The sequence below is a fragment of the Mercenaria mercenaria genome, chromosome 13 (genome assembly GCF_021730395.1).
Source record: "Mercenaria mercenaria strain notata chromosome 13, MADL_Memer_1, whole genome shotgun sequence".
NCBI lineage: Eukaryota > Metazoa > Mollusca > Bivalvia > Venerida > Veneridae > Mercenaria > Mercenaria mercenaria.
This window is the reverse complement of record NC_069373.1, coordinates 29,538,086-29,553,267: the sequence shown is the minus strand read 5'-3', so window position 1 is coordinate 29,553,267 and position 15,182 is coordinate 29,538,086. Positions and strand designations below refer to the sequence as shown.

The 15,182-nt window shown below is 35.6% G+C and overlaps 1 protein-coding gene across 2 annotated transcripts; it reads left to right on the top strand.

Annotated features, from left to right (window-relative positions):
- The first annotated feature begins 2,072 nt into the window (after positions 1–2,072).
- Positions 2,073–14,843, top strand: LOC123529459 (uncharacterized). 2 transcript variants are annotated; one of them, XR_006682146.2, is made up of 3 exons: positions 2,073–2,207; positions 12,826–12,978; positions 14,724–14,843. XR_006682146.2 is itself a non-coding variant. In XM_053521398.1 (3 exons), exon 1 carries the CDS (start codon positions 11,113–11,115, stop codon positions 12,145–12,147), a length of 1,035 nt encoding a protein of 344 aa, XP_053377373.1. In that variant the 5' UTR covers positions 7,394–11,112; the 3' UTR covers positions 12,148–12,429; positions 12,826–12,978; positions 14,724–14,843. The 2 variants fall into 2 exon arrangements, 1 of the variants encoding a protein (XP_053377373.1); XM_053521398.1 differs by lacking the exon at positions 2,073–2,207 and adding an exon at positions 7,394–12,429.
- The last annotated feature ends 339 nt before the right edge of the window (positions 14,844–15,182 follow it).

Genomic DNA, 15,182 nt, shown 5'->3' with positions numbered 1-15,182 from the left:
AACCTCTCGACCCAGAACGTTGAAACTTCATAGGATGATTGTTCATGCAGAGTAAATGACCCTTATTGTTTTTGGGGTCACTCCGTTAAAGGTCAAGGTCACAGGGGCCTGAGCATTGATAACCAGTTCCGATCAATAACTTGAGAACCACTTGACCCAGAATGTTGAAACTTCATAGGATGATTGAACATGCAGAGTAGATGACCCCTATTGATTCTGGGGTCAGTCTAATAAAGGTCAAGGTCACAGTGGCCTGTTCATGTAAAATCATTTTTTGGAAATAACTTGAGAACCACTTGACCTACAATGTTGAAACTTAATAGGATGATTGGACATGCAGAGTAGATGACCCCTATTTATTTTGAGGTCATTTGATCAAAGGTCAAGGTCACAGGAGCCTGAACAGTGACTTGAGAACCACTAGGCCACTTGTGTTGAAATTTAGCGGGATGACTGGACATGCCAAGTAGATGATCCATATTGCAGCCAACCATCAGTGTCTCTTTGACTTTCGCTCCTGACCCCTATTGACTTCGTGCCAATAGGACTTTGCATTGGGGGAGACATGCGCTTTTTTACAAAAGCAGTGACTTGAGAACCGCTAGGCCACTAGTGTTGAAATTTAGCGGGATGACTGGACATGCCAAGTAGATGATCCCTATTGCAGCCAACCATCAGTGTCTCTTTGACTTTCGCTCCTGACCCCTATTGACTTCGTGCCTATAGGACTTTGCATTGGGGGAGACATGCGCTTTTTTACAAAAGCATTTTTTAGTTTCTTGAAGTTTTGCGATAGCTACCTAGCTATCTCGTGGCAGAAATATGCCACCATACAGAAGTTAACCCGAGTGGAAATTATATGTGTTGCTGCAAGGGTTAGCAAACCAACATACTATGTAAGCTTTATATGTGGCTTAGAAATAACATATTCCTTTACTCGTGGGATACACGCCTTTCCCTGTTCTCATTATCCCTTGCGATCTCTTGATGATAGTCTTCAAAATTATACAAGTAAAGCTTATTGCAAGACTAAAGTTACTGCGCATGAAAACCCACTGAGTAACCGTACTCTTCTCATAACATTCAATACTACGTTATTAGATATCGTGTGTGCGTACTTCTGGGGACGATTTATTCTTGTCTATCTAGCGAGCATGTGCCGTGGATATGTCTTTCCCTAGAGAAAAACCTTGTCTAAAATAGCATGCACTCGGTGACGTCACATCTTACTGACACTATTATGACGTTATAAACTATAAAAAAATAATGCCAGGAAATACCGAAATTTATCTATTCGTCATCACGATCTATTTTTGAAAGTGATAGGCAAAAAAAAAAAATTATCCAACATGTCTGCCTGCAAGACAACCCTCGGGACATCTTCAATAAAAAAAAACCTCGCTAACGTTCGGTTTTTCATTCCGCACTGTCCCTCGGGTAGGGAAAAACCTGCCTTACACAGGCAGGCATGTAAGTTCCTTATAGTCTGTAAGATTGATTCTCGAAAGGCGTGCAATAGCTGTTACAGTGTATGGCATGATTGTGTATTTGAATATCTATAATATATTGCCGTAATTATTACGTTGTACCTATGTAGAGACAAAAAAACTGACTTAAACTTCACTCACAATTTAAAATCATCAGTGCGACGTATGTTTTGTAGGCAGTTTCTTTGATATTACGTTTGTTACATTGTACATTTCTTTTTATGAATCTTAGAGTGTTACTAGCTTTTGAAGATGTAGTTTCAATATGTTTTTGCCAACTAAAGTCATCACTAATGGTAATCCCAAGGTATTTAGCATTTTCTGTAGTTTTTAGTTCTTAACTGTGTAATTTTATTATAAGGAAAGTTTTTTTGGAGATTCTTATGATTTCGCATTTATCAGGATTGAATTCCATAGACCATTTACGTTCTCATTCTTCTAATCTTCTATATTTTGGTTATAAATCAGAAATATATATTATCAAAAGCGACCAGCATTTAGTATTTCCTCTAATATTTATGAAAATACAAATATCATCGAAATTACAAATAAAAGTCCATTTCGTAGATATAAAGTCCATTTCGCGAAACGGTCCTAGAAAAAGCAAGCGTCTGGTGCTCTAGACTTCATGCGTGTTTATAATTTTCCTAAAACACCTCAAAATACAGACATGGGAGTTGTTGATTTCACGAAGAGTTTATGGAATAATCCATACCGATGGTAAATTAGCTCTATATTTACAAAGAGTTCAATTTTTGGTGTAGAATCAATGAACAGAATGTAGCGATAAATGTGTACAGTAGTCGGACACATATATGTAGTCGAATAATGACCTTTGAGGTCAAACACTAGTGACAGTATAGTTGTAAATATTATTTCCTATATATTCTATGCAAAACTGACATTTTTAAAGAGCTGCCAAATATAGCTAGACTCATTTCAGAGAACAAATCCTTACCTCATTTTAAAGAGTTATGATAAAACTGATATATCCTTGAGGTACCAGTTTCATTGACCCTAAGAATACCACTGGGAGAATTAGATAAATTCTTGGAGAAAAACTAGTCTCATTTAGGCGTAAAAAAAATGTTTGTTTCAGGTATCCCGACCCTCTCTAAATTTTTGGCCTGACCCTAAATGTTTTTTAAATGGCCTTGGAGAATTTTTTTTTCAACTTTGACAAAAAGTTGCAAAACTGCACCTTTTCTGCTTTAAACATGGTCAGTGATGTTAGAAATCAACTTACTGATGCTCTAAAGGTATAACCCCCTTATTTGTATTCATTTTTTGACACAAAAACAATTTCCGTATAGTCCCACTTAATAAAAAAAGATTTCCCCCCCCCCCCCCCCCCCCCAAAAAAAATTTCGGTTATTAATAAAACCTGGCCCGGCCCAGCCCGGGCCAAACCACGGAAATAGCCGATTCCGATTGTACGGAAACCACCGGAAACTTACGGACGGAAGGCTAATATAATTACGAATGGTGATACCGCCATCTTAATCAAGGCAAATTTATGTACATGTATATTTTATTTTATTATTACAAAAGCAGAAGCAAAGTATTTAATATTGATGATACGTATGTTTGATGAAGTATTGCACTTGACATATTAAGCAAAGACCTAAAATAACAAGATATTTGAATCACAATCAAAGAAGTAATACGTTTGACAGTCGATGTGTCATTTTGTGTACCGGACAGACACGAGATAGCAGTTTGCAGGATACTTTCAACAGAACTGGACAGGCTAGTTAATGGTGCGTCATTATTTCACACCTAACGATGTGACACTAGGTTGTGTAGTACGGCGAAGGGGTCTATACCGCGTGCACTGGAAGTATTTATAAAATTTGGTTGCCCGACCAAGATAGCGTTTTAGCATATTAAGTATTAATTTAATAAAAATATCTTGCCTTAGGGAACATATGAATATAAACACTCTTATATTAAGGTTGTCAAAGATTTGCATTGATAAGTACACATTTTGTGAAAATTAATTTGAAATGTAAGTTTATGAAATTACTATTATAGTCCTTTTGCCTATCTCGGTTGCGCAACCAAGATAGATCGAAAATAGATGAACTTCGAAGCTATGCGCTGTTTTTATACTTGCCATTTGTTTCAGGTTGTTGAAGTATTCAAATCTGAATATAAAACAAGAAATTATATCAAAAGCTAAAAAAAAAAAAATAGCCCACTTTTTACATTTTTTCATATTAAAGGGAGGCAATTACAAAATTTCATAAAAGTATCAAAGTAAACATTTCTAAAAAGGTATAAATCTATGTAATAGGTCTTTGTTCCTGAAATACAAGAAAACTGGAAAAAAATATAAAATGTTGTTCAAATGATAAATCATATAATTTAGCTTTAAACAAAACCGGGTGATATGTATGGAGATGATACCCGGAGTTACAGTAAGTTGTAGAAATGAATGAACTGGAGTTTAAAATATGAAAGATCGGTCGCAAAGTTTCGAACATTTTAAAGCATGGATTACAAATGTGTGCAGTTCAGATGTTAAATTATTATACCCAACACAATGTCCAATGCAATTTACCTATTAGTTTAACTTGAATAATTATCATATTTACAACGTTTTTATATCCGTGGCAAAATTTTATTTTTAATTTCTGCCATTGATATTATACAAAATGCCTTTTGGTGAGGTCGATATGACCCCACCATGAGAAAACCAACATCCGCACAGTCTGTCAGGATCCATGCTGTTTGCTAACGGTTCTCTAATCGCAATAGACAATGTTGGTTTTCTCATGGCGTGGCTCATATGTGGATTATCACTGATATGATAAAGCAATATCAACCTCGGCGAATTTACGGCTGTTATCGCTTAACAGTCGATAAATCCACATATCGACCACACATAAAAGGCGACATTTGTTTTATTATTAAATCAGCCTACTCATAAGTAAAACATTAGATACAAATGTCTGCACCTAGTCATCTTTCGTAGTTAATTGTATACACGTCGCTTTGTTTTAACGTTAACGTGTGGACTCACAGCTGGAGGTCAATACTGTGTTTGGCTCCGTCTTCGAGAAAATACGACTTTTATCGTTGAACATTGACTACATCTAGAACAATGGAAATGACTATAGATATAGATTTAATGTTAAGAACAATAATTTCATATCACATGCGCAACAACGCTATTTTGTTTTCTGCGCATGTGAATTACATTTTCATGTCCCATGTGAGATCGATACGTTCGTACTGATTAAAAGACATGCGCTATTTATACATAGATTAAATTACGTCTGTGTCATACATTGTGAAACTGGCCTATTTTTCTTTCTGCTTTGAATGATTTGTTCTACATGCAACATTTGAAAACATTTTTTCATCAAATATTAAACTGAACTATCACATCAGACTGGAAATTACTAACTACTAAATACTAAGAAAATGAGTGCTCTCATTATGTTCCGTAGTTATCGCCGTTTTTCGAATGTTACTGCTGCTGATTTGTTGAAATATGCCATAAATACAGCGTTATGCAACCTCAAGACTATACCTATCAGAAAGTATTTTATACAGCAAAGTCGCGACAATTTCAAGGCTTACTACTAAAGCCTCCTTAATTCTGTTTTCATTATTTGGTAAGTAATGCCTTTTTTAATGTTAAATAAATCATTTCATTATTTTTCGGTATAATAAAATAGTAATGTTATTCCTGAGATGGTGATCCCCCGAATAACTCTATCCATGACTAATATTCTCAATGCGACCATTGTAAGTTACTGTAGAGGAAAGATTTAGTATTTACAACTGTAAATGTACAACAATGTTGACGAAAATGGGCTTAAAATCCTACAAAGGCCTCAACAGAAATAATTCTTCCCAGCTAATTCTGACTTTTAAATTGGTCGGGACTTTGATATGCACAGTCCAGTGGCGTCGGAAGGTGTTTGATATTGGGGCCGCGAGGGGGGTGGGGGTTAGGTACGGGAGGGGCCTCCCGTAAGGTTGGTAACCTCTTTCATTAAATAAAAACATGATAATTATTTTTCTGAATTTTATAAGTTAATACCTTAAATCTTTGCGGCTGGGTATAGCTTAAACATTCCATTGACTAAAGACATGCCAATTAAAAACATGCTGATTTGTTCATGCGTAATTAAGTCCAATCACGGACACGTGTGTATGACTCCAATTAAACACCCCGATCAAGTCATCGCCACCACGGTAACACACTAATCAGGACAGCGTGTTAAATGTTTAACGCGAAGCAAAAATTTAATATACTAACAAAATATTGGGTTCGCGTACCTGCGACTCCACTTATGAATTTACAAAAATTGTTTTTGAGCAAATTATTGGGCCGCAGTCGCGGCCCCTGCGGCCCACTCTCCGACGACCCTGCAGTCCAAATTTTCCCACACGCAGCATGAAAATGAACTGGTAGTCATTTTAATTTTATTTCATTCAAAACATTTCAAGAACATTTTCAGAAAATAAAAGATACATACTACGTGCAAACGATCATAAAATTTTTAATAAGAATACTATATTATTTTTCATTACGCGCTTTGTGTGAACATGTATTCAGGTATACACGCTAACAATAAAGTAGAAAGAAAATCGAAAATGGCTAACAAAATAAGAATATAATTAAAACGAAGTTTAGCTGTTGTAAACTTGTTTTGGTGCTTAACTTATTTTTCCCTTAGATACAAGCACTGGTATGTAAAAATTGATGTGCAATAGCTGCGTGAAAATAGGGTAGGAAAAAATTAAGACAATACCGCAAAAACGAAGAAGGAGACCCCTGTTTATCAGTTTTCGCTCATATTACAATTCATTTTTATGCCCCCGAAGGGAGGCATATAGTTTTTGAACCGTCTGTCGGTCTGTCAGTCTGTCGGTCTGTCAGTCTGTCAGTCTGTCCGCAATTTTCGTGTCCCGTCCATATCTTTGTCATTGATGGATGGATTTTCAAATAACTTGGCATGAATGTGTACTACAGTAAGACGACGTGTCGCGCGCAAGACCCAGGTCCGTAGCTCAAAGGTCAAGGTCACACTTAGACATTAAAGGACAGTGCATTGATGGGCGTGTCCGGTCCATATCTTGTCATCGATGGATGGATTTTCAAATAACTTGGCATGAATGTGTACCACAGTAAGACGACGTGTCGCGCGCAAGACCCAGGTCCGTAGCTCAAAGGTCAAGGTCACACTTAGGCATTAAAGGATAGTGCATTGATGGGCGTGTCCGGTCCAAAATCTTTGTCATCGATGGATGGATTTCCAAATAACTTGGCATGAATGTGTACCACAGTAAGACGACGTGTCGCGCGCAAGACCCAGGTCCGTAGCTCAAAGGTCAAGGTCACACTTAGACATTAAAGGATAGTGCATTGATGGGCGTGTCCGGTCCATATCTTTGTCAACCATGGATGGGTTTTCAAATAACTTGGCATGAATGTGTACCACAGTAGGACGACGTGTCGCGCGCAAGACCCAGGTCCGTAGCTCGAAGGTCAAGGTCACACTTAGACGTTAAAGGTCATTTTTCATGAAAGTGCATTGATGGGCGTGTCCGGTCCATATCTTTGTCATTCATGCATGGATTTTAAAATAACTACGCATGAATGTGTGGCACAGTAAGATGACGTGTCGCGCGCAAGACCCAGCTCCGTAGGTCAAAGGTCCTAAACTCTAACATCGGCCATAACTACTCATTCAAAGTGCCATCGGGGGCATATGTCATCCTATGGAGACAGCTCTTGTTTTTTATCATAATTGAATTTGTGGAAAAAAAGAACACACTACTTAGTCGTTCCGTTTGAAAACATACAGGTTTCAATGGGCCTGTTATACCAAATGAAACATAATTACTTTTTGGATATAATGGACAACCCCCCCCCCCCCCCAAAAAAAAAAAAAAAAAAAAAGAAAAAAATTAATCTCCTTAAAAACAGAAACGTCACAACTACATGTATATATATTTAGGGTTGAGCTAAAATGTGATTTCTCGACGCGATTTGCGTAAGAAGTACGAACTTTACCTTTTCAATACAATGTAATATCGGGTGAAGGTCAACTTTTACTATTATTTAAACAAGTTATGATGGATGCAACTTGTTTTTGGAAAATCCCGCTCATTACACTTTCTTTACCATAAAGCTGAAAAAAAAATATGTAAGGTTAAAACTTTTCCGAGATGCTTTATGGATTTGGCCACACATGGGCAGTTTAACAAACCATTTTAGCCGGAGAATTACACTCAGATCATTCGTAAAAAACTGCAAACTATCGTACAATTACTCTGTATATAAAAAAAGCAACAGTTAAATTTGCATAGTTACGATAGGTTTGGTTCTACCAATGAAAAACTCACAAAACGTAGGGTCTCAGAATGCGACAGCATTAAAGCTGTTCAATATAGATACAAGTACAGTTCACTTCCGGTGTGGTCACGTGACCATAGTAAAGTAAGCAATGTTGGAGTAAATCGTCTGCAGTACACTGTGATATTGATAAATTTACAAAAAAATCTTAATGAAGAAATTTGTGAGATTTGAAGAAACAACATCCATTTAAAGTTTTATTTTGCTGTTTCCAGACTTATTTGTAAATTATGATTAGCGAGCTCAAATGATTCTTCTGTTGTTATGTATCAGAAATGCCGAGCACTAGCAAACTGACTGAAAGGACATTCTGTATACAATAATATATCAAATCAACCTAAATAAACTGCAGTTTTGCAAGATATGTCTAACCTTTGAAGTTTAATCTTGAAGTATCTAAATGCTTAATCTGAAAGTGTACAGCATTGGTAAATATCCAAACGAACCTTAACAAGTTTTTACTTGGTCTTTTTTCACGGAACAGTGTGAATCGTTCTATATATTGAGTGCAGTTAAATGGTAATTTTGTTCCCATTCAAAAGATTTCTTTTTCGCGTCGAGTTTTGGTTCACCAACTAATGTCAAATACACTCGATGACTGCTTCCTGGAAACTAACCAGTACTCGCACCGAAAGAAGGGACTGTTGGAGTCACGGTCAAAATCCGCTGACAGGATTCGAACCCGCGACCTCCGGATTACGAGACATCTGTACAAAAATGAAAAAAAGGTAAAATTTGTATCACGATTCTACTCTATATAGTTTTGAACTAATTTGAATATAACTGAAGTAAGTTAGATTATTCAGAGATTACTTGCAAACTTGAAAAAAATAAAAATAAAAAAGATGTTAAAACATTATAGCAACCTGCCGAATATGAAATCGAATATCGAAAGTGCAACATTCTCGCATACCAGAGTTCTACCGTGGTTCCCCGGATGAACTTTTTGACGAACATCTGATGGATGAGAATGAAGTGCAAAGACTATGCCACAAACTGCAATGTACCACAATAAATTCAATGTGTGACTTTCATCGTACGTCAATTCAGTTGACTAAGTTCAAGAGATACTCAAAATACTGCGTGAACAAACCTATCTCAGTATTTGTTTCTATATATTTATACAGGAATATTTAAAAAATATGGGGTACCGTGTGTAAAACTTTTCAATATTCAACACTGCATTCTCCGTGCGTAATCGGGATTCCGACCTAATTTAAATTTTTCACATGACCCTAAACGTTTTATGGTCTTTGAGATTTTTTAAAAAACTTTTTAATAAAAAGTTTTAAAAAAACTGCTCATTCTATTCTTTAGAAATTGTCAGTGATATTAGAAATATAAAAATAATTTCTGTAAAGTCTCATTGAACAAAAAAGTATAAAAAAACCCTACCTATTTACTACCTATTTTAGGCATGTTACTGGACACAAAGAATTATTTAGGCTTTAGGAATGCACAGGTGAAACAAAAACTCTTTGAGGCCCGAGAGGAATTCCTTTCTTCAAAATATAACACCTTTTTGGACAAAACGTGATTATAAAGTATTATATAACGATACAAACTTTCGGGAACTAATTAGAAGGCTCGTCAAAACAACGCTGTGTATAACGATTCCTGTGTACAAGTTTACAAATTATATTAAGACGTTTTTGCAAGAACACGCAGTCTTTTAACCCATTCATCAAAGAAGTTCCTCGCGGGCTTCATAAAGTTCAGTGTTTTTTTACTAAACTCTAAATATGCAAGTTGATATCGACACGATATCATTCGTAATTATATTAGCCTTCCGTCCGTAAGTTTCCGGTGGTTTCCGTACAGTCGGAATCGGCTATTTCCGTGGTTTGGGCCGGGCCGGGCTGGGCCGGGTTTATTAATAACCAAAAATTTCTGACCTACCTACCCTAATTTTTTTGAGCATGTTACCGGAAACAAAGAATTTTTTTAGGCCTTATGGATAACTATAGTGTAGCCTTTTGCCAATTAAGATGATGTAAAATAGAGTGGAAAATCTTACAGCAAAATAGTTGGTACTGTTTATCACAAGCAACCCTGATCTGCCTTACAAATTTTCTGTGGGACCTGTTTCAGTGACCCCTACCTTATTTCTAAACTAGTCAAAGTAGCCAGTAATTGGCCTTTTGTCAATGTTAACTTTCACAAACTGAACAACAAACCAAGTAAAAACAATGTTGGGCCTAGCTTGTTCATAATAAAGTACAGAGCAGAATGGTTATACTGGTTATGCAGCATAAAAATTCTATAAATTATAAGGGGGTGGGGTTTGAAGACTGGGCATTATATGCACATTTGTTGGTAATATTCAAACATACTTTGTTGTATAATTCAACAAGATGCTGTTTATCTCATTTGATAAAATATGGAAACACTGGCCACCTCATGTCAACAGTATCAGAAGCGATAGTTAGTTGTCATTTTTCAGATTGGCTAAATTTCTGGTTAAAAGATATATAAGCCAATCATGGATTTCAAAGCTGCATATTTCTTAAAAGTAATTGTTGGACTGTTCTATCTGCATAAAAACCAGACAGAAAACAAGATGACATTTGCATCAAAACAGAAAATAAATCAAAATGTTACTTATAACTAAAGAGCTAGATCAGAATTTGAGGGCAGAAAAAAGTTATAAGAAAAATGTCTCATAATTGGGGTTACCATAGAAATAACAATGCCACCAAACTGTCTTTGTCAGCACAACATTTTCTTTGTGCGTATCGAAAGCTGAAATGTTACTGTTAACAATCCTACTATAATTAGTTGCCTAAAATATTGCACTTGGAAATGGCAGCAGATTTTCAGAAGGTCACTGAAACAGGTCAGTCACTGAAACAGGTCCTCCTACAATAAAATAAAGAGAAAAGTAGGGGTCATGTATCTTCTTAGCTAAACAATTTCAGCCTCAGAGATGTTTATATGCTGTTGTGTATCTCTGAACTGAAATGAATCCCATATTGAAACCTAACCAGAAGTCTGCTCCACTGTAATTTCATCAAATGAAATGCAATGGATTTGCATTTTACTTTAAAATATTCTAATCCATTTTTCTTTTGATCTGACATAAAGTAATCCATGCAACATAATCTGAACAAAAGTTATACTCTCATGTACATAGGTACTGATGTCTGCAATATTTTGTCCGCCATTGTAGTTGTCACCTGATCAGGGTACTCTTCATTTTTTTTTAAAAACAAATAGACTAATGTATGTTTTTCATGAAATTTGTTGAAAATGGTTACATTACTTAAATTTATTGACAGTTTAAACAATGTCCATCCCAATATAAAATTCACCCACAGTTATTCAAGAGATACAGCTACATTTCTTGATGTTAATATTGGTAGAACAGGAGATGGTAATTTTGATTTTTCTGTTCATGAAAAACCAACCAATACACATCAATACATTGAATTTTCATCCTGTCACCCTCTTTCATGCAAGAAAGGGATCCCGTATAGCCAAGCTAAGCGATACAGGCGTCTCACTTCTAATGATGATTTGTTCACAAATGAATTGGAGAAATTGCGAACGTATTTCCAAAATCGTAATTATCCAAGTCATATCCTTGATGATGCTTTAGCTAAAGCATCAGCATTGTCAACCGAAGAAGCCATGACCAATCACAGGCAGAACACAGATGATATTATCCCCTTTGTTTGCATATACAACCCATCCCTACCAAACATTGGTCAGATCCTTAATAAATATTGGGGGCTTTTTGAACTATCTGAGAAAAGCAGTGTACGCATCCTGGTTAAATGCAAACCAATTATTGCTTACAAGCGACCTACAAATCTTAGTGATATCTTGGTTCACAGTAGCCTGATGTCTTCGGATGTAAATGGTGGTGTTCTTAAATGTAATAGAACACGGTGTTCTCATTGCGCTAATATCACTGAATCTGTACAGTTTACAAGCTCTCAAACTTTAAAAACTTACGATGTTAAAGAAAATCTTAACTGCATGTCTGAAAATGTTATCTATTTAATCACATGCAAAAAGTGTAAGTTACAATATGTGGGACAAACACATCAGAAATGTTCTCAAAGAATGAACAGCCATAAATTTGATATCAGACATTTTCCTGATACTCCTACAAATGTATCTGAACATTTCAATTCTGAAAATCACTCTGTTAGTGATTTTTCTTTCATGCCAATCGACTTGGTAAAAAATGACTGGTTTAGGCTCTTGAAAGAGACTCGTTGGATTCATACATTGAATACAGCCTGGCCTCATGGCATGAATGCTAAAATATTATTTTAGTCTTTCATTTTTTCACACAGATTCTTCCTATTGTATTTTTGCATGTAAGTTAGTTTTCCTTGCCTGTATTAATATTATTTTTGCTTTGCAATTTTTGCAGGGAATAAGTATCTATTTTTGATCCTATACTATATGTAAATATTACGCCAAAATGGGTAACGTCTTTTGACGTCGTCATTGACGTCGTACTTTCCTGTGACGTCATACTATTTTGTTATTATACTCTGATGAAGTCCAATGGACGAAACATGTTAGTTTTGAAGTAAAAAGTATATTTCTGGAGTTAGTTCTTCGCTTTATCTATTTGTTGAAAATGGTTATAATTATAATACAATTAAATTCATAGATATGCAAAATGTTGATCTTGATTTTCAATTTAAATAAACATGTGCTCTGAACTTTGCATGACGTCGTCAGTTTCTCATGAGAAACTGTGCCAGATGTTGCGGATCAACACTGGTTAAGTAACCAAATGGGGTTATGCCATAACTTGATGGGCACAACCATCAGAAAAAAAAGTGTCGGTTAAGTCGTTAAGTCATCGTAGCCAGAACTAGTATCTTTTAAGAGAGATTTCTCTCGTCACATTTGCTTACTGTAAAATCACATCAAAATCACACTGCTCACAATTTGTACCTGTGAACATCTGTGTATTTATATTTGTGTCATTTATTTCAGGTCACTTGTTAAAGGTATAGGAATGTTTGCATTAGCTATCTACATTGCACGTGAATTAGAAGCTGCAGAAGCAGAGGCAGTTGCAGAAACAGCAGCACAACTCTCACAACCACGCTGATAGAATTTAACTTAACTGATTTTATTGAATGATTGGTATGTCATTTTCGTTTTTATCGGAACATGTTTACAATATTGATATGTCAGTTCTGAACAAATCTCATAACTTCTAAAAACTGCATAGAGTAAATCAAGATTGCTGAAGTTATGGTCAGATTTACTTAAATATGGTTTGTCGACTTAAAATAATGTTTATGTAGAACGGGCATTGTGCCCAACGTGTAAATAAAGTAATCTCTGTGCTTCTGTTTCAGTGTCAAACAATACAATGCCATACATCTATTACAAAATTTATATATAATTTTAAAGCAGTGTCTTATAAATAATGATGTAACAACTTGTTTATGAATAGATTCAATATTCAAACACCTTCAAGCAAGTATTATGCTAAAGTACTGTACTTTAACATTTAGCCTGCTAAATTTCTATTATAGACTGGTCTATCATTCAATTTGGGCAGTACCACTTATTATTCAAAGGGGTGGTTACTGAAAATTTACTGACTGAATAGTGAACAGTGCAAACTGTGATCAGCATGCACAGGCGTGTAGGTTGATCTTGGTCTGCACTGGTCGCAAAGGCAAAATCACTTTCAACCAGCAGGCAAAAGGTTTAATGCATACATTTAAATTAATTCATATAATAATTGCAGCAAAGTATGTAATTATAACTGTACTATGTTTCTATATTCAATTTTAACATTCTTTTAACTGTTTTCAAGTATCACTTTTCATGAGTACCTGTTTATCAATCTGAGCCGTGCCATGAGAAAACCAACATAGTGGGTTTGCGACCAGCATGGATCCAGACCAGCCTGCGCATCCGCGCAGTCTGGTCAGGCTCCATGCTGTTCGCTTTTAAAGCCTATTGAAATTGGAGAAACTGTTAGCGAACAGCATGGATCCTGACCAGACTGCGCGGATGCGCAGGCTGGTCTGGATCCATGCTGGTCGCAAACCCACTATGTTGGTTTTCCCATGGCACGGCTCATCTATTTTCTTGCATGTATGAAAGTGGACTTAAACTGGAAGATAGATGTCCTCATGCAGTAGTCCTTTGACATTTTCTGAACATATTAAATACTGTTGATAATCAGAGGTACTGACCTCCAGATTTTGGCTGAAAATGATCTTTCTTTTAAATTGAAGTTTGGTCATATTATAGGAATTAGAACACAGTCATGTTTTTTGTTCCACGGTAATACCTTAAAAATGCCAGAGTCAGGAATGGAATCTGGGCAGTCGCAGCAATAAAAAATTTCCCGCTTTCTTGACTAATATCACCACAGAGGAATACGTACTTCTTGATCACTAAATATAAAACTTTATAGTTAAGGCAGTTTACAAACACCTTTCAATTTTGAGCGGAAAATTAAGTAAGAGCAGCTGTTTCCGTAACATATAATCTGGCAGTAACTAAGTTTCAAAGCATTCTTAAGTCTTATAGCAATATTTTTCTATCTAACAATTTTTTACTTTTTTTTGTTGTATGATCTGGATCTTTAAATGTCAAGAAAATATATATAGGAATATATTTTGGCAGATTGTAGGTCATTTCTAATTAAATATCTCAAACGATCAGTGTCTGCAACTACGTTCTATGTCAAACATTTTTTGTACCGGTAATCTGTTTCTCAAGAAAATGACATTTTGTATACAAGGACTACTGCACGTGTGAGGCTAGATGAATAGACATAGAGTGACATTCATTTCAACGATTCACAATTTGTTACAGGAATATAGAGTTAATACTAATTTTCATGTTTTGTTTTATATTTTCAGGTGATTGTGTGAGAAGGGGTGGCTGTGTGTGTTCATGGATTTTTATTTACAATATATGAATTGTCCATACCTTGTATCAATTTATTTGTAAAATTTCATCTGTAATAAAATTTTGGATTATATTTTGTTCATTAATGTTCTCAAGACATGCAGCTTCTTAAAATAACACAGTGTCACCCATATTTATGTACGGTAGTAGAAACTTTAACAAGAGCTGTCCGTAAGACAGCCAAGCTCGACTATTCGAAATATTGTCACAGAAGCAGGAAATTATTACCCAAAATGTTAAATATCAAAAGAGTTTTAAGTTCCGAAACGGAAACATAATTTGACCAAAATGCATATTAGAGTTATGGGACTTGATGCTATCAACTAGTTTTATAACCCCGAAGAAACATGTTAAGTTTCAATTCCATATCTGCATTAGTTTTGGAGATAGTAACTTGCATGTAAAACTTT